The sequence below is a fragment of the Leptopilina boulardi genome, unplaced genomic scaffold (assembly GCF_019393585.1).
Source record: "Leptopilina boulardi isolate dan_hultmark-lab unplaced genomic scaffold, ZJU_Lbou_2.1 LbouV2_210, whole genome shotgun sequence".
In the NCBI taxonomy this organism is placed as follows: Eukaryota; Metazoa; Arthropoda; class Insecta; order Hymenoptera; family Figitidae; genus Leptopilina; species Leptopilina boulardi.
Genome location: NW_026137764.1, coordinates 635,655 through 662,962, shown reverse-complemented (window position 1 = coordinate 662,962; position 27,308 = coordinate 635,655). Strand labels below are relative to the sequence as shown.

General features: G+C 27.8%; 2 protein-coding genes across 2 annotated transcripts; one reads left to right on the top strand and one right to left on the bottom strand.

The window, feature by feature from the left end:
- Positions 1–5,595: 5,595 nt before the first annotated feature.
- LOC127278716 (uncharacterized) lies at positions 5,596–19,777 on the bottom strand. The gene is made up of 4 exons (XM_051300544.1): positions 19,673–19,777; positions 18,964–19,157; positions 11,381–11,488; positions 5,596–6,241 (listed from the first exon to the last, which is right to left on the bottom strand). Exons 1-4 carry the CDS (start codon positions 19,748–19,750, stop codon positions 6,100–6,102), a joined length of 522 nt encoding a protein of 173 aa, XP_051156501.1. The 5' UTR covers positions 19,751–19,777; the 3' UTR covers positions 5,596–6,099.
- A 503-nt stretch (positions 19,778–20,280) lies between these two features.
- Positions 20,281–27,159, top strand: LOC127278707 (uncharacterized). Its single transcript, XM_051300533.1, has 3 exons — positions 20,281–20,624; positions 20,953–21,130; positions 26,588–27,159. Exons 1-3 carry the CDS (start codon positions 20,466–20,468, stop codon positions 26,914–26,916), a joined length of 666 nt encoding a protein of 221 aa, XP_051156490.1. The 5' UTR covers positions 20,281–20,465; the 3' UTR covers positions 26,917–27,159.
- Positions 27,160–27,308: the final 149 nt, after the last annotated feature.

Below are 27,308 nucleotides of genomic sequence, written 5' to 3'. Positions count from 1 at the left end.
CTCGACGTATTTCTTCTTCCTCTTCTTCTTCTTCTTCTTCTTCTTTTTCTTCTTTAGACAGCAGTTCAAGTCAAATATTAACTCATTGGTCACTGGCCTGAACGAACAGTTCTGTTATCTTAAAAATTCATTACCAAGGTTAAAAGAATAAAAGTTTGAAATTATATGTAAAAAAAAAAATTCTATACTTAAAAAGTAAATATTGTCTTAAAAAGAATTTTATTTATACTTTCAGAGAAATCTTTTATTTGAAACAAATATAATATATTTGAGTTAAATAAACGTATATATTTGTCTCAGAGCTTATTATGCCATTTATTTGGCGTAAATACAATTTTTATTTCAATCAAATAAAAGTTTATTTGAAAAAAGTAAATATTTATTTGGCGCTGAGACAAATACCTATATATTATTTCTCTGGGTGTGGCTAAAAAATGTTGATGGTAAAACAACTTTTTCTATATTAAAAAGTAAAAGTTGCTCTTACGACAATAAAAATTTATCTATCTAAAAAACAAGATTTTCTAACTATAGAATTTAAAAAATAATAATATTAATTTTTACATTGTGACTTCTTCCTTATAAAAAAAGAACTCATGCGAAAAAAATTTACACCCACAGAAAGAAATACCTATATTTGTCTCAGAGCCAAAAATGATTTCCTCTTCAGGGAGTGAAAAAATAAACAATAAAAATTCAGCTATCAATTCATAAACATAATTATTATATGTAATTCTTTTACCTAATTTGCAAAAGATTTTTCTTGGTGCATAGAAATTTAAAAAAACACCTTTTTCACTATAATTAACTATAATAATTACACTTCAATTAAATTTGGAATTAAGCATGAAAGATAAATTTTACACAAGTTGCCTTAGGGGAAATAGCGCATAAACTTTTTAAATTCTTTTTAATAAACCCGATGATTAAATCTATGAACTTCTTAAGCGCATATATGAGTTCAAGAAAGTTTCATAAAGAAAACTTTTTAGTCTCTCTCCTCAAAACTTGTTTAATAAATTTAAATTATTTTTAAAAAAATCCAGTTTAATTAAAAATAATCGATAAATTAAATTTTTCTTATTACCAAAAAGAAGGAGAAGAAGAAGAGAAAAAAAATTAACAGGGGAAATAAGTAAAAAAGAGTGTTGAATAATAATTTTTTTTGGATGAAATTTTGATATGTTTCAAACAGATTTTAATGTATAGCGTTATATAGAAGGTTCATTGATGTGGTATAGAAAGGAAGATACCGAGCCGAAGAGGGCGTCCCTCATTTCCCTTGGAATTTCCGCAAAGCAGTTGAAAGACGGAAGTGGATCAGGATGCTTGTTATTCGCCACCAATCATTGGTCCCCTTCGTAGTCATCTTCAATACCGGAAACTGTCATGCACGATGAGACACCCGAAAATTGGTAACCATTCGACGAGCGCTTTGGAAATTGAAATAATGCCACATTGAATAATTTAATTAAATTCTCTTCCCTCGCTACATTTTCCGATTCCCGTGTATAAATCAAATTTAATTGCTAATTAATTTTCCACTATGTTTACAAAGTAAATAATTATTTATTTTTTTCTAAAAAGAAATGCAACTTTTTTTTATTTATTTGTTTTTCCATTATATTTAATTATTTATTTTTCCTAAAAGTAAGGAAATTTATTTATTTATAATTATATTGTAAATAATTAAAATGACTAGTAATACTTTAAAAAAGCACCTTTTCCAAATTTTTTATTTTTGTCCATTGCCGAATTACTTATAGGAATTTTTCATAATTCTAGACAATTAATTGTATGGATTTTTAAAAAAGTAATTTTTCTTAAATTTTAATAATAAAAAATAAAATAATGTATAACCTAAATAATATCAGGAAAAAAATTAAAGGACTTTAACAAAAATATTAAAGGTAACTTTCAGCCGTCCCTACGCAAAACCAAAATTATTATTTCATCAAAAAATCAATATCAACCAATTTAAACATTTTTTTGTCCGCCATTTTGTATTTAAAAACTAACATCAAATTTGAATTCAGCAACTTCAAAAACTATTGGACATTGTATTTGAGAATAATTTGAGTTCTTTCAGGCGTTTAATTCACGAAGTTATTTAAAAATGTTCGATTTTTGTACCATTTATCTACCATATTGGTATCGCCATTTTTAATTTTCGAAAAACGCTACTCGGCATTCGAAAGTATAGGAATGTACGAATTTTTTTAAACCTTAAAACATTAAAATCGGTTAAAACCATTTTTGTTTAGAAAGAATGTCCTTGTTGACATGTTATGTCCCTAAATAATATTTATAATTAACAGTTTGAAACATAATTTTCAACAAAAACAAATACATTTTTGCATATAACTTTATCAAAAAGTTTGATATCGCTTCCAATAGAGTAAATTGCATAGCGAGAGTAAAACTAAAATTTTTAATATCATTTTGAAAGAGAGTAACTTTAAAGAGCTATAACAAAGTTTCTATTGCAATTATATGGTTGTTTGACCTCTCTATGGTCCTAGAAGTCCCTGAATATCTTATAAGCTAGAGAGTCTTGTTATTGCAACATAACTATATATATTGAAGCTTTCATTCTATCACAACATGAACTTGAAGAAGCTCTCTCACTCTTCTTTTTATTTGCTGTTTCTTCCTTTTTATGACACACAAAACTTGAATATATAAAATTTTTCAATATATTATTGAAGTAACAAAAGTTGAGAGCAATAATAATATGATATTTAAATATTCATCTACACGATTTTCATATTGAACGTGATTTAAAATTGAAATTTGCTTTCAACAATTTTAAAAACTATATTTGTATTTTTCACATATTTGAAAATGACAAAGCTTATAAAATTTTTACTTATGGATAATGTAATATTTTTTCAATAAAAAATAAAATACTTATACACATTATTCTGTGATTTTACATATAGTAAAAGTAAACATATTCAATTTAATAAATGTAGAGGTATCAAATTTTCATTTCTCTAAAAAGTAAATTTTATTTAAAAAAATAATGTATTTAAAAAATTAATCCTTTTATTGTTTTTATAGTATATGTGAATTTTACAAATCTTTTATTAATTCCATATTGAAATTGGTGAATAACATTTGTATAGATTTAAAATCAACAAGGGGGTGGAGGTACTTGATAAGAGTTATTTATTATCGTAATAAATACTATTTTTGAAATTAATTTCCGATAAGTTTTTTTCTAGAGTACAATTTATTACCGGAAATACCTATTGTTAACCCATTCTCAAAGATCTGACCGCATTCTGTTTAACTAGTGAAGAGAAATTAATCTAGCTTCTATTTAGAATACGATTTCGAATGCTAATTAGAATTTCAGCTTTGCTACTTTACTAAAATGTCGGTAATCAAGGCTTTCGTAAATAGAAATCGTCTCAGAACCATCTGCTCATAATCGGAGAATTTCTGAATAAATAATTTTCATATATTAATATCACTTTAACAATCTCCAAATTAAACAATTTAATTATAATTTCGCATCATCTATTGTAACGCAAAATTTTATCACGTACAAATGACTTAAAAATAATAAATTTTGTAAATTAACAACACCAGGGTGGGAATCCAGCCATAATGACTAAAATATTGTAAATTATAAAAAAAATTTCTTTTGATACTCACTTCAATTTGTTTAAATAATAAATTCATGTATTAACAAACCAACTTGCCAAAGTCGTCAAATTAATAGTCGACTTGTAATAAATAAATTCGATTCTGATTTGTCCTTTCGTTCTGTTATGAAATCTTTCAAGAGGCACTGAGGATTCTCGCCGGGTCACAAAGACATTGAGGACATCACTATCTATCATTGAAATTAGAAGTTATCAAGGGAAGAACTTCCTGGTTTATATTTTTGGATGAGAGTATCGAATATTTAAGAACACCAAGAAGACGAAATTGCTGTTTTGTTAACGAACTATCATATCAATACTGGTAGTCAATTTCCTATGTACTTCTCGCATCAATCAATTTAACATCGGATAGTGTAGGGATCTGCGTTACCGACGACTGTGTCTCGATTATCGCTTGCGGGTATTATATTATTGAAAATTAATTGATCTCAACGACACCAAAAAGAGAGGCCATTTTACTCTCATTCTCATCCTGGTGTCAGTACAGTACATGTCGTGTTTTCCTCTATTCTTTTTTTTTGCAAACTAAATTTAAAATGTAATAAAATTCTAATTGTGAGACGAGGTGTCATCGTCAAAATGGCAGTGAGTCCATAATTATATATTATGAATTGTCTTTTGGTCTTCTGCCATTATTTTTTTTTTAATTTGAAGTAAATAATAATAAATAGTGTTATTGTTATAAATTTTGTCTATTTAATGGTGTTTATCCTTATCCCTCCTCTCCGCGGTCTATTGTTGCTGTAAAATAGCAATGGAATTCATGAGGTGGGTTTAGTTTTTCCAAATTAGAATTATAAAATTTACTTGTCGGGTTATTTAACTCTTTTTTTAGGTTTAGTGATTTTTTTATAAAATAACTTGGCGTCTTGGTAAAATTAATAATTAAAAAGTGTAGATAACGTTGATTGTCTTGAAAATATAATAATAAATTATATAAATGTCAAATAAAATCAATAAAAAATTAAATTTAACGTTAGACTATGTAAATCATTACAAAAGAAATAACAGGGTTGCAAACAATCATTAAAAAGTAAATGTATAAAAATTTTATTATAGTACTAACATGATATAAAATATTATTTTTACCATTATTTCTAATGATTATTTTTTTATTTTCATGGCGTAGTATGTCTTGAGAATTCTTTTGAGTAAAATTTTTCTTTATGACCTTAGCGCTCTTATGGATTAAACTAATTTTTCCAAGTATTGTAAACTATTTCCTTCAGTGTGTTGAAACTGAAAAACGCCTCGGGCATTTTAGAAATTTTCGTCTTGTAATATTATGAATGGAATTTACGCCAAACTCTCGAGCTCTTATCGTTATCATATATACTGTACCTTATTTCAAGTTGCCATCGGCTGTGTATTACAAGAGGGTGCAAGTACTAACACTAACACGATTTATAAAACGCAAAGAAGTTGAAATATCCATCTTCTGCACAACAAAGTCCAAATACCTTTTTAGACTTTATGCATTTTAAAGAAATTTCTCAGAATTTATGAAAATCTTCTTAGGTTTAAGAAGTAAAAAGTTAGTTCTCTAAATTTTTATTTAAAAAAAAATGTCAAAATAAATTGGATGAAAATGACAAATTGAGGAAAATGTAAATTAACTACGCTTACCTAAGTACATTTTAAAATAAAGGAAAAAAATCTGATATAGGGAATATTTTTAAAAATATGAAAAAATGTTTCAAAAATTAATGTGATATTAAATAAATAGAGAGATTCTACTGAACAGGAATTTAAAAAAAATTAAGATTGTTTTTAGAATGTAAAATTTTGATCCACGGAAGGTATTTTAAATAACACAAGTTTTATGTCATTTTTTTAATTTATTGCCAAGCAACGTTTCGATGACATGGTTTTGTCATCCTCTTCAGGCTGATAAAGAAATTTATACACCAATTAAAATAAAAATAAAAAACAACTAAGATACACAAAAACACAGTATTCACAATAAATTACATAAATAAGTCAATTACCAAGTATAAAATTAAAATTACATTTTTTGTAATTAGTCAAATGAATATGAAATTTTGTGTCTTATCATGGCAAGCGAATTTTCGAAACTAACAATAAATATTATAAGTTTGATGCGAATAATGACGATGACAGGGTGAATGAACTCAAATATAAACAATGCGACAAATAAAAGTGAAGACAAGTCATGAATCTAATCTTTCAATTATAGGAAAGTAAATTTTGTTTAAGCATAAAATATCATTTTTTCTCTTAATAGTATTTTTGTTATTTTTTATATGTAACATTTCAGAAAAACAGCATTTTTTGAAATCTGGTTCTCGATCAAGATTGTTTTTCATTCGATTTACAAAAAAAAGCAAGTAATTTTTTTATTTCATTTGCAATATATCACCATATATGTAACAAGTATTTTCGAAATTTAATTTACTGCCATATTTCATTCTGACCCAAAGATTGCTATCAAGTCAAAGAGTCCCAAAGGACAAAGAAGATTGTATTTCAAACAGGATCCATTGCGTCCAACTAGTTCAGCGTCAAATATATCCTGTGGCAGATTTTCCCTTTGAGATGATGATGGTCTATAAAACAAAACAATTTCCTTGATTTTCACATGTTTTTAATAAACATCTTTTTTTTTTATTATGTACTGCTTTAATTACTTATAAAAAAGATTTATCTCTTTTTTCCAAATATAAACCATAAAAATTGTAAAAAAAAACAATTTTTCACAAATCTATACATTTTTCCATTTTTAAAAATTTTTGTTTTCGCATATGTATTTTTTTCCATTCTAATATAACTTCAAAAAGTTGGAAAAGAAACTTTTTTTTTAATATGAAGAAAGTTTTTAAAGTTTTTAAATTTTTTATGAACAAACTTGGTTTTATGCTTGATTCTTGCTTTTGTCGATACACTCTTTAATCTTTACAAGATTTTCAAACAAAGGTTTTTGTCGAAAGTGACTTTTAGGAAAAGGCTCTTAAATTTTTTCTCATTTTCCTTCATTTTCTCTCGGTGAAAACAGTGAGCGCTTTGGCAACACACAGACATACATATACACACACCGGTAAGTTGCCAGGGGGCCCATTTTTTTTATTCATGCGTCCCTGACTCGAGATTTTCACTCCCACTGACGTTACTATTCGCTTTAACCAAATTTACTTTTCTTTGTGTACTTTACCTGACAATTTAGTTTGCCCCTCCCCATTTCTCCCTCCTCACCCCCTTTATACTGTCACCACCCAGTTTGTTTTTTGCACGCATTCACTCGGCCCTTGCCCATTTAAATTGAAAGTCTAATTTTACAAGTTTTAGAGAAATTTATCCCATGTGTATATATTTATTAAAAAAAAAAAATAACGTTTCAACGTTTAAAGTTGTTTTTTATTATTATTTTTGTAAAAGCATTCATTTTTAATTTTATTTTATTATTGCTCATAACTTAAAAAAAATGTTAAGACACCTTCTTTAATTTTGTAGAATTTTTTAAGACGCATCTTTTGAGATGTAAGCGAACATTCTATACTGATATTCTATCCAAAGTTATTGAATTTTTAAAAATTAAAGAAAAACGTTTTTTTGCCCATAACTTAAAAAAATGTATTGACACCAATATATATTTATCTCTAGTTATGTAGAGTTTTTCAAGACGCATCTTTTGACCTATTAGCGAATATCCTACTGTTATTTTATCCAGAGTTATTAACATTTTAAAATTAAAAAATTATGAAAAACCTGCCTTTTTTGCATTATTTATTAAATAGTGCAAGTAGTGGGGAAAGTGGGTGATTTCTCGAGAGTGAAGGTTGCTGCTCGAGCGCAGTGGGAGTAGTAATTACTTGAGAAAAATCATTCTTTCCTACGTTTCGCACACGACGTTTTCTCCAACGCCTCGCGAGAAAATGCATTTTTATTAATTAGGAAAAATTCCACGCGACTTTTTCGGAATTAGATCCTTTTCCGCATTAAGAGCCTCGTTTTGTACTTCAGATGGAGTTTAATCACTAATATCGTCATCGATATTAAAGTCCATCTTTCTTATCCTTTTTTTTGCTTAGGGGCTATTGGGAAATCTGTATACCTTGGCTTCCGCATGCCAAGGTTATGTGGGGTTGGTAAAAAAAAGGAGAACAATAAACAAAATAAGCTGGCGAACTATTACCAGCCCCGACCCACTAAAAACCCGTCAACTTTTCTTTTTCTAAAAACCCAGAACAAAACTGTCAACACTATTTTTTGTACTAAGCAACACTATGGTCATTTTCGTGAATTAGTGTGAGCACACTCAGAGTTAAAACTTTAATCACACAGTTCGTTCAAGTCACGTTAGATGTCACTAGTAATAAGTTCATTTATTTATTTCATTTCTTTAAATTACAAAGAAATCTAATCCTGCGTGCAGTCAAATCAGATCACTTATAGATCAAAGAAAAATTAAAAAAATATTACGATTTACTTTCCCCACGCTCGGCCGAGGAGTTAACAAATGTTTAACTTCCTCAATACTTTTCTAACCAAGAAAGTTGCACTTTCAAAGCACACGGAAAAATATTTTATATTAGAAAACAATAAAACTGGAAGCATAATTTAAAATTGTACTATAGTAAAGTGCGGCTATTCATGGACAATATTGTAAATCACTATAGTCACTGTTAATTCTGTAAATCAATTCTCAATATTTCTAAAATTCACATATACAGTATTCATAATCAAAAAAGTTTATAGTAATATTTAACAGTTAGTTCGAAAAAGTGAATTTTAATATTGACACTGTTAAAAATTGGTGAGTCATACATAAAAGAATAGAAATGGGGAAATGAAGAAGGAAAGAACGACAGATTTATTGAGGTTTTTAGTGAAATGGAGAACTAGAATACATTGAGACACACATTTATACATTCATCTCTACCTAACAGCCTAACTTAAAACTACCTATATACACCTAAATACGCATAATACATATAAACGCTCGCTCGCAACTACGCTGAGAGGTGAAGGCAGAATTTTCCTTATATACTAAACGGCAGAATTTTTCTGCGCTTGTGAGAAACGATGATGATATAATTGTCTCCCTAAAACAATTTTATTTTAAAATAATATGCAATGAACTATAATTAATTAGTATTATTTTTGCAATGATCAATTTTAGTATGAAGTTATCCAGGTGGAAAAGTTCCCGGTAGTGACTACCGGTACCGCTACATGTACAGTCACTACCGGTAGCGAATACCGCTAATTTTTACAGGAATCACAACCAAAATTTTTGTAATTAAATTAAAATAAATAAACAAGAAATTAAATACATTACAAGAAAGAAAAGAAATGTAATGCCATTATTTAAATCCAAGTTTTATTTGTATAAGGGTGATTCTCTCAAAAAGGACAAATCTCACTTTCACGGTAATTTGTTCAAAAATAATAAAATTGATTGAAATTATTAAAGATTCTGTTATTAAGATTTAACAATTTTCAATCGGATCACTAAAGAAAAATTCAAAAAAAGGCTAAATAACTGAAATATTGAATAAAATCTGATGTTACGGAGAGGAGTTTTAACACCACTTTTCATTAAATAATTTAGTTATTTGACCTTTTTTTGGAAATTTTCATTAGTGATTGAAAATTGTTAAATCTTATCGTATAGGTGGCAGATTTTTATTAATTGAAATTAATTTTATTATTTTTGAACAAAAACACCGTCTAAAATCGTGCACGTTTTGATTTGTCTGGTTAGGTTGTTCCCGCGCGGCACGTTCATTCTTCATTCGGGTGAATTCGTCAATTATCGGTCATCTACGAAGCCAGGGCCCACAAAGAATCAATAGTGGTCGATATTAAACTTTTAAAGTAAAAATTTTAATTTTTCACATCGATATACCTGCGGCTATGGTTTTAAGGTCTTTTCATATTTACTATGTTAAAATTCCCTAACTATTATTTTAATTCTTGATATTTTCAGTTACATTTCTTCATTAAGTACCCTATTAAAAATTACTTGTCTCAAATTTAATATCGACAAAAATTAATTTTTCTAAGATACTATATTAAATGTCATTTTCTTTCACTAGTAAGTATCCATATCATAATTTCAAATATTCAAATAATATTATGAATAACTATTAGCGAACCGTGAATAGCCTCCTTTTCATATCGAGTATGTCAAAATGTATTACCATTTTTATTGTCTTTTAATATAAAATGTTTTTCCGTGCAGGCGTTGGAGAAAAATTATCTTTAATTATGAACAATTTGGAGAATATTTAAAAACAAATCAATTGACCTATTACTGAAGAAAAAATTATTTAGATTTCGAAACATTGGAGTTAGGAAAATACCGAAATGCTATTTTTCAGCTGTTAAATGTTATTTTTCACTAAATTTATGTAAAAAATTATAGTTTTTTTATGAGTCATCATAGTTAAGGGATCTTTAAATGACATTTTTATTTAAATCAAATAATTCAACGATAAGATTGTTTAGACGATATTACACAAAAACATGAAAATTACCTCTTTTTGGAGAATTCTCGTATATATAATTTTCTAGAAATGACGAGTAGCGAGGTAAAATTGGAATAATAATTCATTGCAAGTCTTGAAATTCATTTCTACGTTTTCATTAAAACAAACGTTATACCATACCAGAATGGAGACGAGATTTCCGAGTATTATAACAGAAAAAATTACCTCTCATTTTGTAACTGTATTTTTATTTAATTATGTTTAATAAATTGCAAATGTATGTTTTGTTAAATATCAAAAAGTGAAAGAATTACAAATATTTTGATAAAATAGAATAAATATGAAAGAGAAAAAAAATGAAAAGTACCTAACGTAAATTAATGAAATTAAGAATAAATTTTTAATTAGCAACAAATATTTTACCGCACACTTTTTTAAGTAGAAAAATTATTCTTTTCATGCAAAATTCACGTTCAATTAAATAATATGCATTAAAAATTAATATAATTTCAAAGTATTCAAATAAAATATAAAAATTTATTATCAAGACAAATGATTTGAATTAATTGTAAAAATAAAAATATGTTGAAACAATTGCCATCACTCGCTTTATTGGAAGTAATTAGCGTAAATAATGTATTATATAAAACTAATTTTATATATACTATAATTAACACTTTGCATCGACATATATGTCTATCGCTGAAAATTTTTTTAAAGTATATGTAAATTGGTCCAAATCGAATTGGAAGAGAGCCAATCTCCGTTCCCCAATAGAATATGAATTTATTCAAATTTAGACGACTGCAATGGGGTTTTTTTAACATATGATTAAAATGTGATCGATATAAAATATATGTGTAAAAATATTAAAACTCTTAACTGAATATAATTAGAGTAATTACGATTAAATAATTGAATTAGTAGAGAATAAATTTTAAAAAACGATTATTTAGTAAATAATAATAAACGAGAGAAAAAATTGTGGAGATAATATGAAAAAACAGTAACGAAAAAATTAAATAATAAATGAAAATATAAGTTCGATTTGTTGGAAAAGAAAAATTAGTTACTGGACGTTTTTAATTAAATTTCAAGTCTTGTAATAAATAAAGACAATGAAGGAGACAATAATCCCATTTAGAAAGAAAGGAACTTCGAAACCAAACGGGATCTTCGAAAACCATTACTTTCACGAAAGATTATCTTTAAGGGAAGAGTAGGTTTTAGAAGATAATAATTCTCGTGGAAACTCACGTGAAAAGAACATGAAATACATCTCCCAAGACTCCATTGTGTCGCAGAGACTGTTCGGACGTTTCGCAGATTGACCTCAACAAGCATCCTCTTCCAGAAAATCCAACACTAAAAAAAATGTCATTTACTATATATACTTGTTATTTCACTTTACATTATACCTATGTTTTAGAACGTGTTAAATAGCTTTACACACAATTTATTAAAATGTGTGTAGTTTAGAGTGGTAAACTTACCGCAACTATAGTTTATACGTATTTTCCATATTCAATTTACCTCTTCACTTATATGGACATGTTTATTGGATTACATTGCAATTATTCGAACAGTGCTTCCATTCAATCTCAAAATTTATATTCACTTCTGTTAAATACATGGCAATGTTTAGTTTTCATTTGCATAACGACAATTTCAAATCAATGGAGGAAAATCTCCTCGTGATACTGTCAATTCTTTGTGTATCACAAAAATAACTGTGGTGATAAGTATTTCTTACAAATTTTTTATTATAAATTTAATAATAATTTAACTTTTAACGTGAAACAAAGTCTAGGCTTTTGTACAATAAAAAAACACAATTTCTTACAAATTTACCACATCAGGCAATATCATCAATTATTATTTCTGACACATGTGACTTCACAAACTTATTACAAATTAACAGGTTTACTAATGTTCACAAATCAATATTAGATTTGGTTTTTTGTAATAACTCAACAGATTTTGCTCTAAGTTTATCCGCAGACCTTATCTTACCAATTGATAACTATCATCCACCTTTGGTCTTATATATTATTGGAAATTCTACAGATTTTAATAACAACAGGCTGCATAACACTAATTCTGGTATATCTAATTATATTTTTAAATTTGCAAATTTCGGGGCCATTAATTCTTATATGAATAGAATTAATTGGAAAACAGAACTTCATGTCCCGGACATAAATTTTGCATTAAAAATTTTTTATAACCATTTATACACTGCAATAGATATGTTCGTCCCCATTAATTATTTGATTTTTTCTAATTTAAGATCACAATGTAAAACTCTTTCGAAAACTTGTTACACTACATATGTAACATTTTTTTGGAAACACATTAACTACACTCGTAAAACATCGCAATATCCTAAACACAATGTATCTTGGAGAAGAAACTAGTAATAATGATGCTGACATTAGTAACTTATTTGCAAAAGTGTTTAAATCAGTATACACATTACCTGCTATACAACCTCCCAAATATTTGAAAGTTTAATATTCGATATAACTTACAATTCTGTATCTATAGCATTATAATAGATGAACAACATGGATTTGTTAAAGCAAGGTCTGCCATAACTAACTTGGAAATTTTTTATTATTGAAGATAAGGGAGGGGGTGCAAATCGACGCAATTAATACAGATTTTTCTAAGGCATTTGACAGAATGGATCATGTGATTCTTGTGACAAGGCTAAGAAATCTTGGTTTTCCTGATAATTTACTGAATCTTATTAAAAGTTACTTAGAAAATAGATACCAATCTATACGTTTCAATGACAACTATTCTAATCCTTTTTTATCAACTTCTGATGTTCTCCAGGCATCAAACTTGCGTCCTCCTTTTATTTATCTTATTTATCAATGAAATAAAAATTATTTTCCAAAACTGCCTTTTCTTTTGTATGCAGATGATCTCAAATTATATAAAGTAATAATAACTGATGATGATTATGTTGGTTTACAATCAGATTTAAACAATCTTAGTATATGGTGTTCTGAAAACAACATATCTCTCAATATTAAAAAATGTTCTGCTTTCTCTTTTTTAAAAAATAAAAGTACGTTAATTTATCAATATACAGCTGGCAGAGATGAGATTCCAAGGGTGATCCAAGTTTGTGACCTGGGTGTTATAATCGATAGCACATTATCATTCAACATTCACATCTCAGATGTTATAAGTATAGAGCACTCAGATCACTTTGTTTTGTCATTAGAAATGCAACTTTCTTTCGTAATGAACGCACTCTCAAAATATTGTTTTTTACTTTTGTTATAAGTATATTACAATATGCATCAGTTATTTGGTTATCTTATTACACTTATTTATTAACAAGACTCGAGCGTGTTACAAACCGTTTTCTTCGATTTGCACCAAGACAGTTAAACTTGCCTTTCAATTACTTAAAACACCACTACGATGATTTACGAATTCGTTTATAAATATGCCTACAATTAGATCAAGATTCTTATACTCAGATTTAATTTTTTTGTTTAAATTGTTAAACGGCTATTCTAATTGCCCAACATTTCTGTCAATGATTAATTTGTCTGTACCAATCAGATCATCTAGATATACCTCACTATTCGCTGTAAAATTTTATAGAACAAATTATGCAAATAACTCTTTGGTAGTTAGATTAAGTAGGGAGGCAAACGCTGTTTCTGATACGCTAATTTTTTTTTAATCCGTCGTTACCTAGATTTATTTTCAGTCTACGACAACTACTGTATAATTTATTTTGTCTTTGTTTTATATCAAACATCATAGCTTAACCTACACTACACTAACCTTACACTACTCAACTTATATGGGCATTCATATGACTATCTATGTCACTATTATTAAGTACTTTGTACGAAAGAGTTTATTTGAAACCCGTTTATGTTTGAAATATATTTAAATAAATAAAATAATTGATTTTTTTGAGGGGTATTCAACTAAAAATTTCGGTGTCAAAATAATTCAAAATTATTTCATTGATTACACGATACTTCAGATAATTCTTGGTACTTCACATACTTCATAATAATTCAGGTAATTCATGGTAATTTCACTATACCTTCTTATTATTCACTTTACTTCATATAATTCAAGATAGGTTCAAATACTTAAAGATAATGCAGTATTATTTTATGATACTACAGATAATTCAGGTTCCTTTAAGATAATTCAAGATATTATAAAATATTCCAAGATAATTCTCAGTACTTCAAGATACCTTAAGGTATCTTATCCTTATCTTATCCTTCGGGATATTTCATGATACTTCACATAATTTAAGAAACTTCGGTTAATTCATTATACATCATACTTCAAGATAATTTAGGATATTTTAAAATATTTCAAGATAATTCACAGTACTTCAAGGTACTTCAGGATATTTCTCTATTCATCAGAGTATACAGTTTTTTTCATCAGATAATTTAAACTTTAATTAGTTAAAAATACTTCAAAGACTTCAAGATATTTGAAAATATTTCAAAAAATTCACAATACTTCAAGGAATTTCAGGATATTTCACGACACTTAAGATAAATCAAAGTATGTACTTTATATACTTTAAGGTAATGTGGAATATTTCCAGATACTTCAAATATTTCAAGATGATGCACGACATTTCTCAATACTTCAGATAATTCAGGATACTTCAATTAATTTAAAATACTTTAAATTTATCATTCTATAAAAATTACAATTTATGCAAATGAAGTTTTTGCATAATAGAAATTTTGTCACTTAAATATTTGAATAAATATATTAGTGTAAATTCTGTTGAATAATAATTATAAAAATTAGACAATTTAATGTACAAAAGGTCGGTTAATTAAAAATTCTGTCACCCACGAAGTTTTGTTATACATAATATAAAGATTCTACCAATTAAAAATTTGGATATGGGGTCAGACCATTATATTTCGACCAAAGTCATTGCGGCCTAATTTAAAAAAAAATTGATACTTGCAGTACTGATTCTTTATGATATGCAGAGAACGAAATAAAAAGAATTATTACAAAAATTTCTTTATTTTTCTCAAAATATGAGTTTAAAGTGGAGAAGGTCCGTAAAAATTGTCACTTTTTTAGCAATTATAAAATATATAAAAAAAACATATAATAATTGTTAAAAAGGTAAAAAGAATTATTCTTTCTTGTTTAGAATGAATTGATTTATTATTTTCTAATGATTAAATTAGTGAAAAAATTAAAATAATGGATAAAATATGTCTTTAAAGTTAGTCTGTCAAATAACCTAATTTTTCGATTTTTATCAGTTAATTACAATTAAGTGGAATTATTAAATTAAGTTTGAACTAACCTACCTACTTTCTATATTTTCATACTAAATATAAAAGAAATATTGAGTTGAAAGTTCTCAATTTCTGCATTTTTGCGAACTTTGCAACTGAATATCTCCATTAAAGAAAAATAAAAAAAATTGGCACTTGCACAGCAGCTAAATCGGATTGAAATCTACGCGCACCATAAATTCCGTTTTGGTCCCGAAACTATTTTAGGAGATATAGGCGATTAAAAATTGCACATTATTTTCAGGTTAAAACTGTACTTGCTTCTAACTTGAAGTTGGTCTACTCTCAGCAGTCGCGTTCAATGTTTAGATTTTGAAATTGATTTAACTTACTTAAATGTTTATTTTCGTGAATTATTTTCATAATTTATTAAAGTATAATTGATTGACATTCAAGACTGAATAATTGTATTTTGAATCACTTTTTCTTTTTAATTTATAATATTTGTATCTAACAGAGATTTTACAAAAATCACAAATAATTTTGAAAAGTATTTTAATTTGCGTTGTGACGAAATTGTTATAATTTATAGATTTATTTTTTCAACTTTATTAATAATATGTGTACGTACGCATGAAAAGGGACCACTTTGTCGATTACAATAAGGATGATTTTTGCGTGAACGTTAATGCAAATATCGCCCTTATGAAAGAATCTAAAGTGGTCCCTTTTCATGCGGACGTACACATATTAGCGAATTATTTTCTAATTTTGAAAAATATTTTAATTTTCGCCGTTATATCAATTTCAAAATCTAAACATTGAACGCGACTGCTGAGAGTAGACCAACTTCAAGTTAGAAGCAAGTACAGTTTTAACCTGAAAATAATGTGCAATTTTTAATCGCCTATATCTCCTAAAATAGTTTCGGGACCAAAACGGAATTTATGGTGCGCGTAGATTTCAATCCGATTTAGCTGCTGTGCAAGTGCCATTTTTTTTTATTTTTCTTTAATGGAGATATTCAGTTGCAAAGTTCGCAAAAATGCAGAAATTGAGAACTTTCAAATCAATATTTCTTTTATATTTAGTATGAAAATATAGAAAGTAGGTAGGTTAGTTCAAACTTAATTTAATAATTCCACTTAATTGTAATTAACTGATAAAAATCGAAAAATTAGGTTATTTGACAGACTAACTTTAAAGACATATTTTATCCATTATTTTAATTTTTTCACTAATTTAATCATTAGAAAATAATAAATCAATTCATTCTAAACAAGAAAGAATAATTCTTTTTACCTTTTTAACAATTATTATATGTTTTTTTTATATATTTTATAATTGCTAAAAAAGTGACAATTTTTACGGACCTTCTCCACTTTAAACTCATATTTTGAGAAAAATAAAGAAATTTTTGTAATAATTCTTTTTATTTCGTTCTCTGCATATCATAAAGAATCAGTACTGCAAGTATCAATTTTTTTTTTAAATTAGGCCGCAATGACTTTGGTCGAAATATAATGGTCTGACCCCATATCCAAATTTTTAATTGGTAGAATCTTTATATGTATAACAAAACATATTTTATCTATTTGAAACTTTTTTCTAAAATGTAATTTATTAGTACTAAAAAATGAAAACTGAAAATTTTTTTTTCGAAAATAAATTACTTTTTAATAAATATATCGTCCTTTTTCGGTCAAATATTGACGAAATTTTGTGAAATTTTTTAAGCATACACAATATACACAACAGAAGCCTACAAGCTATAAAAAATAAGAAAAATCACATTATTTATTTATTAAAAAATTTTAAAAGACGTCATTTACAAATAGAGGAATTTCACTTTTCAACACAAAAAAGTATGCGATGAATTTTCAAATTATGAAAACTTCTCGCGAGAAAGTTTTTCCTTTACTAATCAGGAAGTTTTTCCCACAATTTCAAACTGATTCGAATATAAATAAAGAAAATACGAGGAAAATAGCGAAACCGTACTTTCATTCGCAACGAGAATGTAAAAAGGCAGCCATGTTTGTCGTCGCAATGACACGCGCGCACACACACACACAGCAGCAACTAAGGCTCCCTCAAGTTGTTTACATATATGTGTGTGTGTGTGCGCGCGTGTCATTGCGACGACAAACATGGCTGCCTTTTTACATTCTCGTTGCGAATGAAAGTACGGTTTCGCTATTTTCCTCGTATTTTCTTTATTTATATTCGAATCAGTTTGAAATTGTGGGAAAAACTTCCTGATTAGTAAAGGAAAAACTTTCTCGCGAGAAGTTTTCATAATTTGAAAATTCATCGCATACTTTTTTGTGTTGAAAAGTGAAATTCCTCTATTTGTAAATGACGTCTTTTAAAATTTTTTAATAAATAAATAATGTGATTTTTCTTATTTTTTATAGCTTGTAGGCTTCTGTTGTGTATATTGTGTATGCTTAAAAAATTTCACAAAATTTCGTCAATATTTGACCGAAAAAGGACGATATATTTATTAAAAAGTAATTTATTTTCGAAAAAAAAATTTTTCAGTTTTCATTTTTTAGTACTAATAAATTACATTTTAGAAAAAAGTTTCAAATAGATAAAATATGTATTTTTTTCTTCTGCATAACCTAATATTTTTTAAATATTTTATTTATGAGTTTTAAAATTTGATGGTATAGTGGAGGGGCGGACAATACTTCTGCGTGAGTTCGAGCGAAGAATCGGTTCTACGATCCGGCTCCTCAATTGTAATTAACTGATAAAAATCGAAAAATTAGGTTATTTGACAGACTAACTTTAAAGACATATTTTATCCATTATTTTAATTTTTTCACTAATTTAATCATTAGAAAATAATAAATCAATTCATTCTAAACAAGAAAGAATAATTCTTTTTACCTTTTTAACAATTATTATATGTTTTTTTATATATTTTATAATTGCTAAAAAAGTGACAGATTTTTGGACCTTCTCTACTTTAAACTCATATTTTGAGAAAAATAAAGAAATTTTTGTAATAATTCTTTTTATTTCGTTCTCTGAATATCATAAAGAATCAGTACTGCAAGTATCAATTTTTTTTAAAATTAGGCCGCAACGACTTTGGTCGAAATATAATGGTCCTATGTACCATATGTACCTAACCTAACCTAACCCTATGTAAAAAATTCTGTTAATTAATAAATCTGCTAAATAAAAATTGGTTTAAATAAAAAGTCGATCATAAAAATTATGTAAAATTCAAGTTATTATAAGTTTTATTTTATTTATTTAATATACGGGACTAAAAAATGTGTTAGAAAAAATTTAGAATATTCTATTAAATGAGAATTTAGCATTGATTTTTTTCACATTCTTACCTTTTTTTATTTATTTAGATCTTAGCTTCGAGTAGTAGTTATATATATACGATCAGAGGGTATTTTTCTCTTTGTATATAAATAGCCCGTTATGTTAAATATTTTATATTTTGGAAAGTGGACCTTGAAACTTTTCAAAATTTTTCCCCCAATGGAATGGAATATTTAAGTTTATAAAGTATATAAAGAAAAGAAAAATTAGTTTTACCTTAAGAATTTATTTTCCATGAGTTCATAAATGGTTTTTCTGTCGATGCTCCTTTTTTTCCTTTGAGGATAGGATTCAGTTAAGGGGCCAAAATCAGTTAGGTTGTTTGGAAGACCGTAAGTGGCTTCGAAAAAGTAAGACAATGAAATTGAATTTTGTGGAGCTTCTAATGGTACAGCTAATGCAAAAAAGATCTGTCAAGATTCGACGATTTCTCATTAATTCCAAAGAAAGTAAAAATTTATTTATATATATTATATATATATATATATATATATAGGGTAAAATTTCGCAAATGATCCAATAGTAAAAAAATTAACATTGAATTCTTCAAAAAGTTGAACAATTATTGTAAAAGAGTGAAACAAATTTTGACCTATTTGTTTTCGAAAGATTTTTCCTGCTCTTTCGAATGGTGGAAAATTTTTTTCAAAAAAATTCAAAGTTTAATACAAATTTTAAAAAATTGCACTTTTTTTTTATTTCGAGATATTAATTAATTAATTAATGTTAATAAAAAATGAAATATTTTTACAAACAAATAAAGTTAGCGTAATTTTGAACTTACTAATTGAAAGCTTATAAAATTTTGTATCCAACAAGTCATATATGAAGTATTTTGGATTGATTGATTAAAAAATTTATCACTTGAGAAATTTTGAATCATATATTAATTTAAAAAACAATTAAGTAAATTAAAAATACCTACACCCATTGTACTAGTAGGTGGAAAAGTCAACGCTCTTATTGGTCGATGAAGAATATTCGCCATTTCTGAATTTTGCATTTTGCCACAAATTTTTAAAATATTTATAATTGTGTTAATTGTAATAAATCTGAAATGACAATACATTTTTTTTTTAAAATAGTTACCTTAAGTTTTGTTCTCAAATATTTGAAGGGTATTAAAAATATTTTATGTAAAAGTGTACTTCAATGAAAAAATTAATAAAAAAAGAAAGAAAAAGAAACAAATAATGAATAGTAGAAGATTTTAAACAATAGACATTTATAAAAATAAGAAAATTGTTTCCTGGAAAAAAGTTGAATAGAATTTTTCAAGATGAAAGAAATTTATAGAACGAAATTAAATTGCTATATGAGAACAAAATGAAATTTTGAAATTTTATCTTCATGGAAGACTTATTATAAAAAGTCAGTGATAAAAAAGAATCTTACGTAATTTGTCGTTGTAACATTTTTTTTTTTTTATTTCAAGAAAGACCTGTCATCAGAAGACTCGAAATTCTTGAACTGATCTTCTTTCAGAGACAAAGTCCAACCAGTATTCATTTCTCTCTAGTACAGTTAGAAGTGGTTTGTTGCGTTAAGTGACGCGTACATAGTAACATTTTGGTAATAATTAAATGGTTCTTTTTCTTATTATTATACTTTTAATTTATTTTTTTTCTTGTTTTTCTTAATTTATTGCATTCACAATAAAATAAAATATATAGTATATAGAAAAAGGTCAAAAGAAAAATTCAATTTCACTCGCTATTATGAAAAGTTGGTCGATCTCGTTTTTCTCTGCGTATATAACCTTCTGCAGTTTGTGTTCAGGATCTGGAACCACTGAGAAATATGATATCGGTGATCTTCTCAGGAAGAAAAGGCATTTGCTCTTTCCGAACCCCCGAGGCAGTGAGACTAAAGTTCAAGTACGTCTTTCATCTTATATTTTTATATAATGAATATCTTATATAGAATTGAATGTTGAACTTTTTCCGCAGATTTACCAATATTTTCAATTTTTTGTTGAATGATTGCCAATTTTCAATAAAGGAATTCTTTATCAATTTTTTTATAAACATTTACTATTTTTAGTAATTACATTGTTTCTTTTTTAAAAAAATAGCTAAAATCTGAATAATTTTAATATATCCTAATTATTGAATTATATATAGAAGAAAATTGGAATATATTCGATAATGTTTATTTATATTTTTAAATAAAAAATAAAAATTAAGAAAAAAAATATTGTGCAAGGTACTTTTTGGTTTGGGTCTACCAATGGAGGGCGAGGTATCCATGACTTTGGGTTACGTGTTGAAGTGCAACTACAATCTGCCATACAATTCATCCGGTTACAAACAGGAAGAATTTCGATACGAAAGGTCGGCAGATATAGCTTTATCAGAGCCAAGAAACGTGAAAGCGTCTCAAGGTACCAACAACATACCGATATGAAAAGTTTACATACACTTTTTTAAACTTTGAACGTAAAAGTTGCCCTGTTTTCATAGATCCTGGAGAAAATCCCTTTCGTCTTCCTTTGAACGCGCGTTGCATAAAGTATAAGCTTATATTCGTGGTTTAACTCGCTCGCGACCATTGTTATCCGCAAAAATATATATATATGTACGCAGGATAACAATATTGTCTCGTGTGCCAGCAAAAGCTTAGTATTCCACGAAAGAGTTATTTTCCCACTTTTATCTAAACTATTTTTACGCTAATCATTCACATTTATATCATTATATATTATAATATATGAAAGATTAGATTATTCAAATTATTTTCAATAAGCATTATTCAAAAAAAAATAAAAATTTAATCATTTTTATTCAGAATATTTATATGTACGGCAAAGAATTATCAAATTTATAAAGTCGAATATCAGTTTAAACAAAATTTTATAAAATATAGAATTTATATTGAACCGGATTTTCATTTAATTGAATTTATATATAGGATTGAACAGAGTTTACAATTTAATAAAAATTTTCGTAAATATACAGAATTTTAATCGAGGGATAAACAACTCAAAATTTCAGCATGCACCAACTTTAATATTTCAAAATAATTTAAAATATTTCATAAACTAAACGATATTTCAGATAATTTAAGATAATGCATGATATTTTACGATACTTCAGATAATTTAGGAATCTTTTAATATAATTCAGGATATATAAAAATATTTCAAGATAATTCACAGTACTTCAAGGTACTTTAGGATATTTATCTATTCTTCAGATTATTCAGATTTCTTCAGATAATTTAGAATACTTTAATTAGTTCAAAATACTTCAAAGGCTTCAAGATAATTCAGGATATTTAAAAATATTTCAAGATAATTTACAGTACTTTAAGGTATTTCAGGATATTTCACGATACTTAAGATAATTCAAAGAATGTACTTCAATTACTTTAAGGTAATGCGGGATATTTCCAGATACTTCAGATACTTTAAGATAATGCACGACATTTCTCGATACTTTAGATAATTAAGGATATTTTAAACATTTCAAGATAAAGTAGTATATGAAGTAAAATACTTGTTTATTTTAAGCCATTTATAATAGAGAGAAGATGTTTTTTTAAATTTTGTGGCCTATTGGCTTATATTTATTTAATTACATCAAAAGAGCCTCGGCAAAAAGTGCCCCTTTTTCGTACCTCGAATTTTGAAACTTTTTTTATGCCAAATTGTTACATATGATGACCCAATAATCCCTGCAAAATTTCAAGATGAGCATGTGCCCCCTTTCCGAAATACAGGGGGTCAAAGGGGGCCATGTCCAAAATTAGAATATGCAATATAATCGAATAATAATGTTAAAAAAAATCAGACCAAATGGTTCCCTTAAGATTTTCGTCTGCTGATTACGAATCTAAAGTCCGTTTTTAAAAATTCAAAATGGCGGATCCAATATGGCGGACGACATTTTTAAAAATCGATCCAATTGACGTGAAAATCGTTACTCAGGGGTGTTTGGGGTCTCTGATTACGAATCTAAAGTCCGTTTTTAAAAATTCAAAATGGCGGATCCAATATGGCGAACGACATTTTTGAAAATCGATCCAATTGACTTAAAACTTGTTACTCGGGGGTTTTTGGGGTCGCTGATTACGAATATGATGTCCGTTTTCACAAATCGATTACATCTTGCCTTCATTGGTTGGGATAATACTTCTTATCTTTGTTGATTGGAATATTACATCTTACTTTAGATGGTTTTGTAATTATTACATCTGGCCTTTGCAAGCTGAATTTAGCCTTAAATCTTGCCTTTATTCGTTATATTAGATCCGACATTTTGAATTTTTAAAAACGGACATCATATTCGTAATCAGCGACCCCAAAAACCCCCGAGTAACGATTTTCAAGTCAATTGGATTGATTTTCAAAAATGTCGTTCGCCATATTGGATCCGCCATTTTGAATTTTTAAAAACGGACTTTAGATTCGTAATCAGCGACCCCAAAAACCCCCGAGTAACGATTTTCAAGTCAATTGGATCGATTTTTAAAAATGTCGTCCGCCATATTGGATCCGCCATTTTGAATTTTTAAAAACGGACTTTAGATTCGTAATCAGCAGACGAAAATCTTAAGGGAACCATTTGTTCTGATTTTTTTTGACATTATTATTCGATTATATTGCATATTCTAATTTTGGACATGGCCCCCTTTGACCCCCTGTATTTCGGAAAGGGGGCACATGCTCATCTTGAAATTTTGCAGGGATTATTGGGTCATCATATGTAACCATTTGGCATAAAAAAAGTTTCAAAATTCGAGGTACGAAAAAGGGGCATTTTTTGCATGGGGCTTGCTGAGGCTCTTTTGACGCGTTTTGATACAGTATTCTGCATCCTCATCAGAAAAAACAAAACAAAATATCTGTAAAAAAAAGAGAATAGGTACATAGGATTTAACGAGAAACATATTAACAAAGTATTTAATGGTATGCATACATGTGCTTTCCGTAGAATATATTAGTTTTTATAGAAGGGTTAGGTGAATATACGAAAAATAAGGCAAGGTCTGTAGATAACATGGTGGGTGAAAAGAGAAGTTTACAAAAAAGAAGGGAGAAATTAGTCAATTAAATTTAAATATATGATACTTAAATTATCGACATCACTTCTAAAGTTTATGGAATTTTTTTCTTTCAAATGTATAAAACATTTCTAGAATTTTCCGTTTGTTTAAACTTTAAATCTGTTTCTGTGTCTAAAATTTTAACGTTATTTTGTGAGAAGTCAAAACAATGTTTTTGTTCTGTTGAATGTTTACATAGAGCGGTGGATTTACTTTTATTGGTTTCTTGATATTTATGTTCATAAATTCTTTTTTTTAGGTATCTGAAAGTTTGTCCGATGTAACAGAACTTACAGTTTTTACAATTTATTTTATATATTAAATTTGTTTTTTCAAATTTTAAGAAGCGGGTTTTAAGGGAGTTTAATTAAGTTTTCTTCTATTTTCTTCATGGATTTAAAAACAATAATAATATTGAAAGTTTTCAAATTCTTGTGAGGGTGTCTGCAAATTTATTTATATAAGGAACAGAGATGACTCTTGAAAAGTCAAAATGCTGATCTTTATTGCCCATATGGTGGTTAGATTCAAAATTCAAATAATTTCCCGACCAACTTGAGGTTATGTCAAGATTTCTACTATGTTTTTTCATATTCTTTTTTCAAAAAACCTCCCAGGTGGAAAAGTTCCCGGTAGTCACTACCGGTAATTCTTCCGGTACTACCGGTAGTTACTACCGGTAATTTTTCCGGTACTACCGGTAGTCACTACCGGTAATTTTTTTTACTACCGGTAGTCACTACCGGTAATTTTTTTTACTACCGGTAGTCATTACCGGTAATTTTTCCGGGAGTTACAATCAAAATTTGTTATTTGGTAATAAATTTTGATTGTAATTCCCAGAAAAATTACCGATAGTGACTACCGGTAGTAACAAAAAAATTACCGGTAGTGACTACTGGTAGTACTGGAAAAATTACCGGTAGTAACTACCGGTATAGTACCGGAAGAATTACCGGTAGTGACTACCGGTAGTACCGGAAGAATTACCGGTAGTGACTACCGGTAGTCCCGGAAAAATTACCGGTAGTGGCTACCGGTAGTCCCGGAAAAATTACCGGTAGTCTATGAAAAATTACTGGTAGTGACTACCGGTAGTGAATATTCCGGTAGCGGGAGCGGTAATGACTACCGGTAGTCACTACCGGGAACTTTTCCACCTGGGCTGGTATGTTTACCATAAAATACTTTGTTAATATATTTCTCGTTAAAACCTATGTATTCTCTTGTCTTTTTACAGATATATTTTTTTTTCTTATGAAGATGCAGAATACTGTATCGAAACGCGTTAAAATTTTGATGTAATTAAATAAATATAAGCCAATAGGCCACAAAATTTAAAAAACATTTTCTCTCTATTTCAAGATAAAATTGAATAATTTTCAAGATTTACATTACTTTAAGGTAATTTAAAAATTTCGCGATATTTCAGATAATTCAGATATTTCATCTACTTTAAAATATTTCAGGATAATTCAATACGAGCGTGTGTACCTTATTTTACAAGTTGTTTATTCCTTTATTTTAATTTTACTGAATTCTTATTTAACAGAACTTTTCTCACACACTGCAAAAAGAAGTATCTTATTATAAGACACATTGGAAGCCAGTTACGAAAAGCATCTTCCAATCCATTTTAAATCTTAGGAAACTAATGCATTTTAAGATATTTTTGATAACTTAGGAGCAAGTTGTAAAAAACATCTTAAAAAGGCGACCAAAACATCTTACAATAAGATACTTCATTTTGCAGTGCAGGAACAGATTTTTTAGAATATCCTGTTGATGTCCTAGGGATATCATTTGGTACAGGCAAGTGAGGATATCCTTGAGATGTGTTTATAGATATGTCCGTGGACGTCCTATGGAAGTTCTACACTAAAAAAAAATTATTTGATTTAAATAATCAATTACTTGACTATTATCAACTAAATATTTTTTTGTATCAAATAACACTGTACTTAAAAAAAGTACTTTTTTTTTACAAACTTGGCGCATAGTGCATTAACCTAATTTAAATAATCGGCTTTTTTTTACGCATTATCAAAATACAACATTTTTCCTAAAAATAAAAAAAAATTGACTTGAAACTCGTTAGTCGGGGGTTTTTGGGGTCGCTGATTACGAATTCGGTGTCAGTTTTTCAAAATTCAAAATGGCGGATACAATATGGCGGACTATTTTTTCAAAAATCGTTCGAATTTGCTTAAATCCGAACGATTTTCTTTTAAATCCTCCATATTGGTCAGCCATTTTGAATTTTGGAAAACTGACACTGAATTCGTAAACAGTGACCCCGAAAATCCCCGAGTAACGAGTTTCAAATAAATTTTATTCTTTTTGATTAGAAAAAATGTTGTATTTTGATAAAGGCCAAAAAACAAAATGGCGATTATTTTAAAAATTTGACACGATCTTGAAAAACGGCTAACGCCATTGAATTTAGCGTCCCCAAATTAGGTTGATACACTATATGCCAAGTTTGTTTATTTTTTGAACTAGCACAGTGTAATTATTATTTGAAACAATTAAATAGTATTTGTTTCAAATACAAAAATTATTGATTCAAATGTAGTTTATTTAATTCAAATAAAAATTATTTGGTCCAAGTAAATATTTATTTGATAATTGTCAAGCATAACTGATTACTTGAATCAAATAATTTTTTTTCAGTGTAGGGATATCCTAATTTCCTCGGACAAAATGATATCCTTAGGATGTCATGTGATTTTATTTTTTAATACCAAAAGTTAATTATTTATTATAATATTATTTTGTATATATATATATATAGGAGGATTATCAAGATGGAATTTGTATCGAATATTGGAGAAAGCATTTGAAACTTTTGGATCAGGAAAGGCATGTCTGCTACGTATGGTTTGTGAAGCTGCGGAAACACCTTTCAAAGAGGGCCACGGCCTCTTAGGGGAACTTGTGCACGTCGTCTTTACACCCTCGACAACTTTCGAGGAATACGAAATGTATGCGGATCGCGAATATCACGCAGCAGAACACATAGGACAGACGGCGAATGGAATGTGTAAATCATTCTACCCCGAGTGCTCCTTCAGTCCTCTGGATTATTTCACGAAAAAGATAAACTTCTCGAATGGAAATTGAAACCAGCTCAAGCTTCAACTCTTTTTACTCTTCTTCCATCTCACTTTTGTCGAAAACTCCAAATTTAATTAAACAACGATAAAAGAGCACTTTCTCCATGCAAATTGGTTATTGACAATCTGGAAAGGAAGTTTTAATTGAATTCCCTGCTTCGCTGATTTCTTCATTATATTAAGCACACAATGATTATATATATATTTTTTAACCTCTCTTCACATAAATACAAAGATTTTGTTTAATAGAAAAAAAATGTCCCTTCCCCCCCCCCCCCCGAATTTTCTTATAAATGTAAAAAATAAGTTTTTTTAAATTAACTTGTGAAAATCTTTGAAATGATAGTTTTCTAAAAGTGGAGCTAATAAAATTCTCACAAGTTTCGCATGGAATTTCTC

What these genes read in the sequence shown, in the direction of transcription:
- LOC127278716 (XM_051300544.1), bottom strand. Translation starts at nt 19,750, where the DNA reads ATGCAAAATTCAGAAATGGCGAATATTCTTCATCGACCAATAAGAGCG. An exon ending in CACCTACTAGTACAATGGGT is followed by an intron (nt 19,158 to 19,672) that starts GTAGGTATTTTT and finishes GAATCTTGACAG; the next exon opens with ATCTTTTTTGCATTAGCTGT. An exon ending in GTATTTCATGTTCTTTTCAC is followed by an intron (nt 6,242 to 11,380) that starts GTGAGTTTCCAC and finishes TTTGTTTTATAG; the next exon opens with ACCATCATCATCTCAAAGGG.
- LOC127278707 (XM_051300533.1), top strand. Translation starts at nt 20,466, where the DNA reads ATGAAAAGTTGGTCGATCTCGTTTTTCTCTGCGTATATAACCTTCTGC. An exon ending in GCAGTGAGACTAAAGTTCAA is followed by an intron (nt 20,625 to 20,952) that starts GTACGTCTTTCA and finishes ATATTGTGCAAG; the next exon opens with GTACTTTTTGGTTTGGGTCT. An exon ending in AAACGTGAAAGCGTCTCAAG is followed by an intron (nt 21,131 to 26,587) that starts GTACCAACAACA and finishes ATATATATATAG; the next exon opens with GAGGATTATCAAGATGGAAT.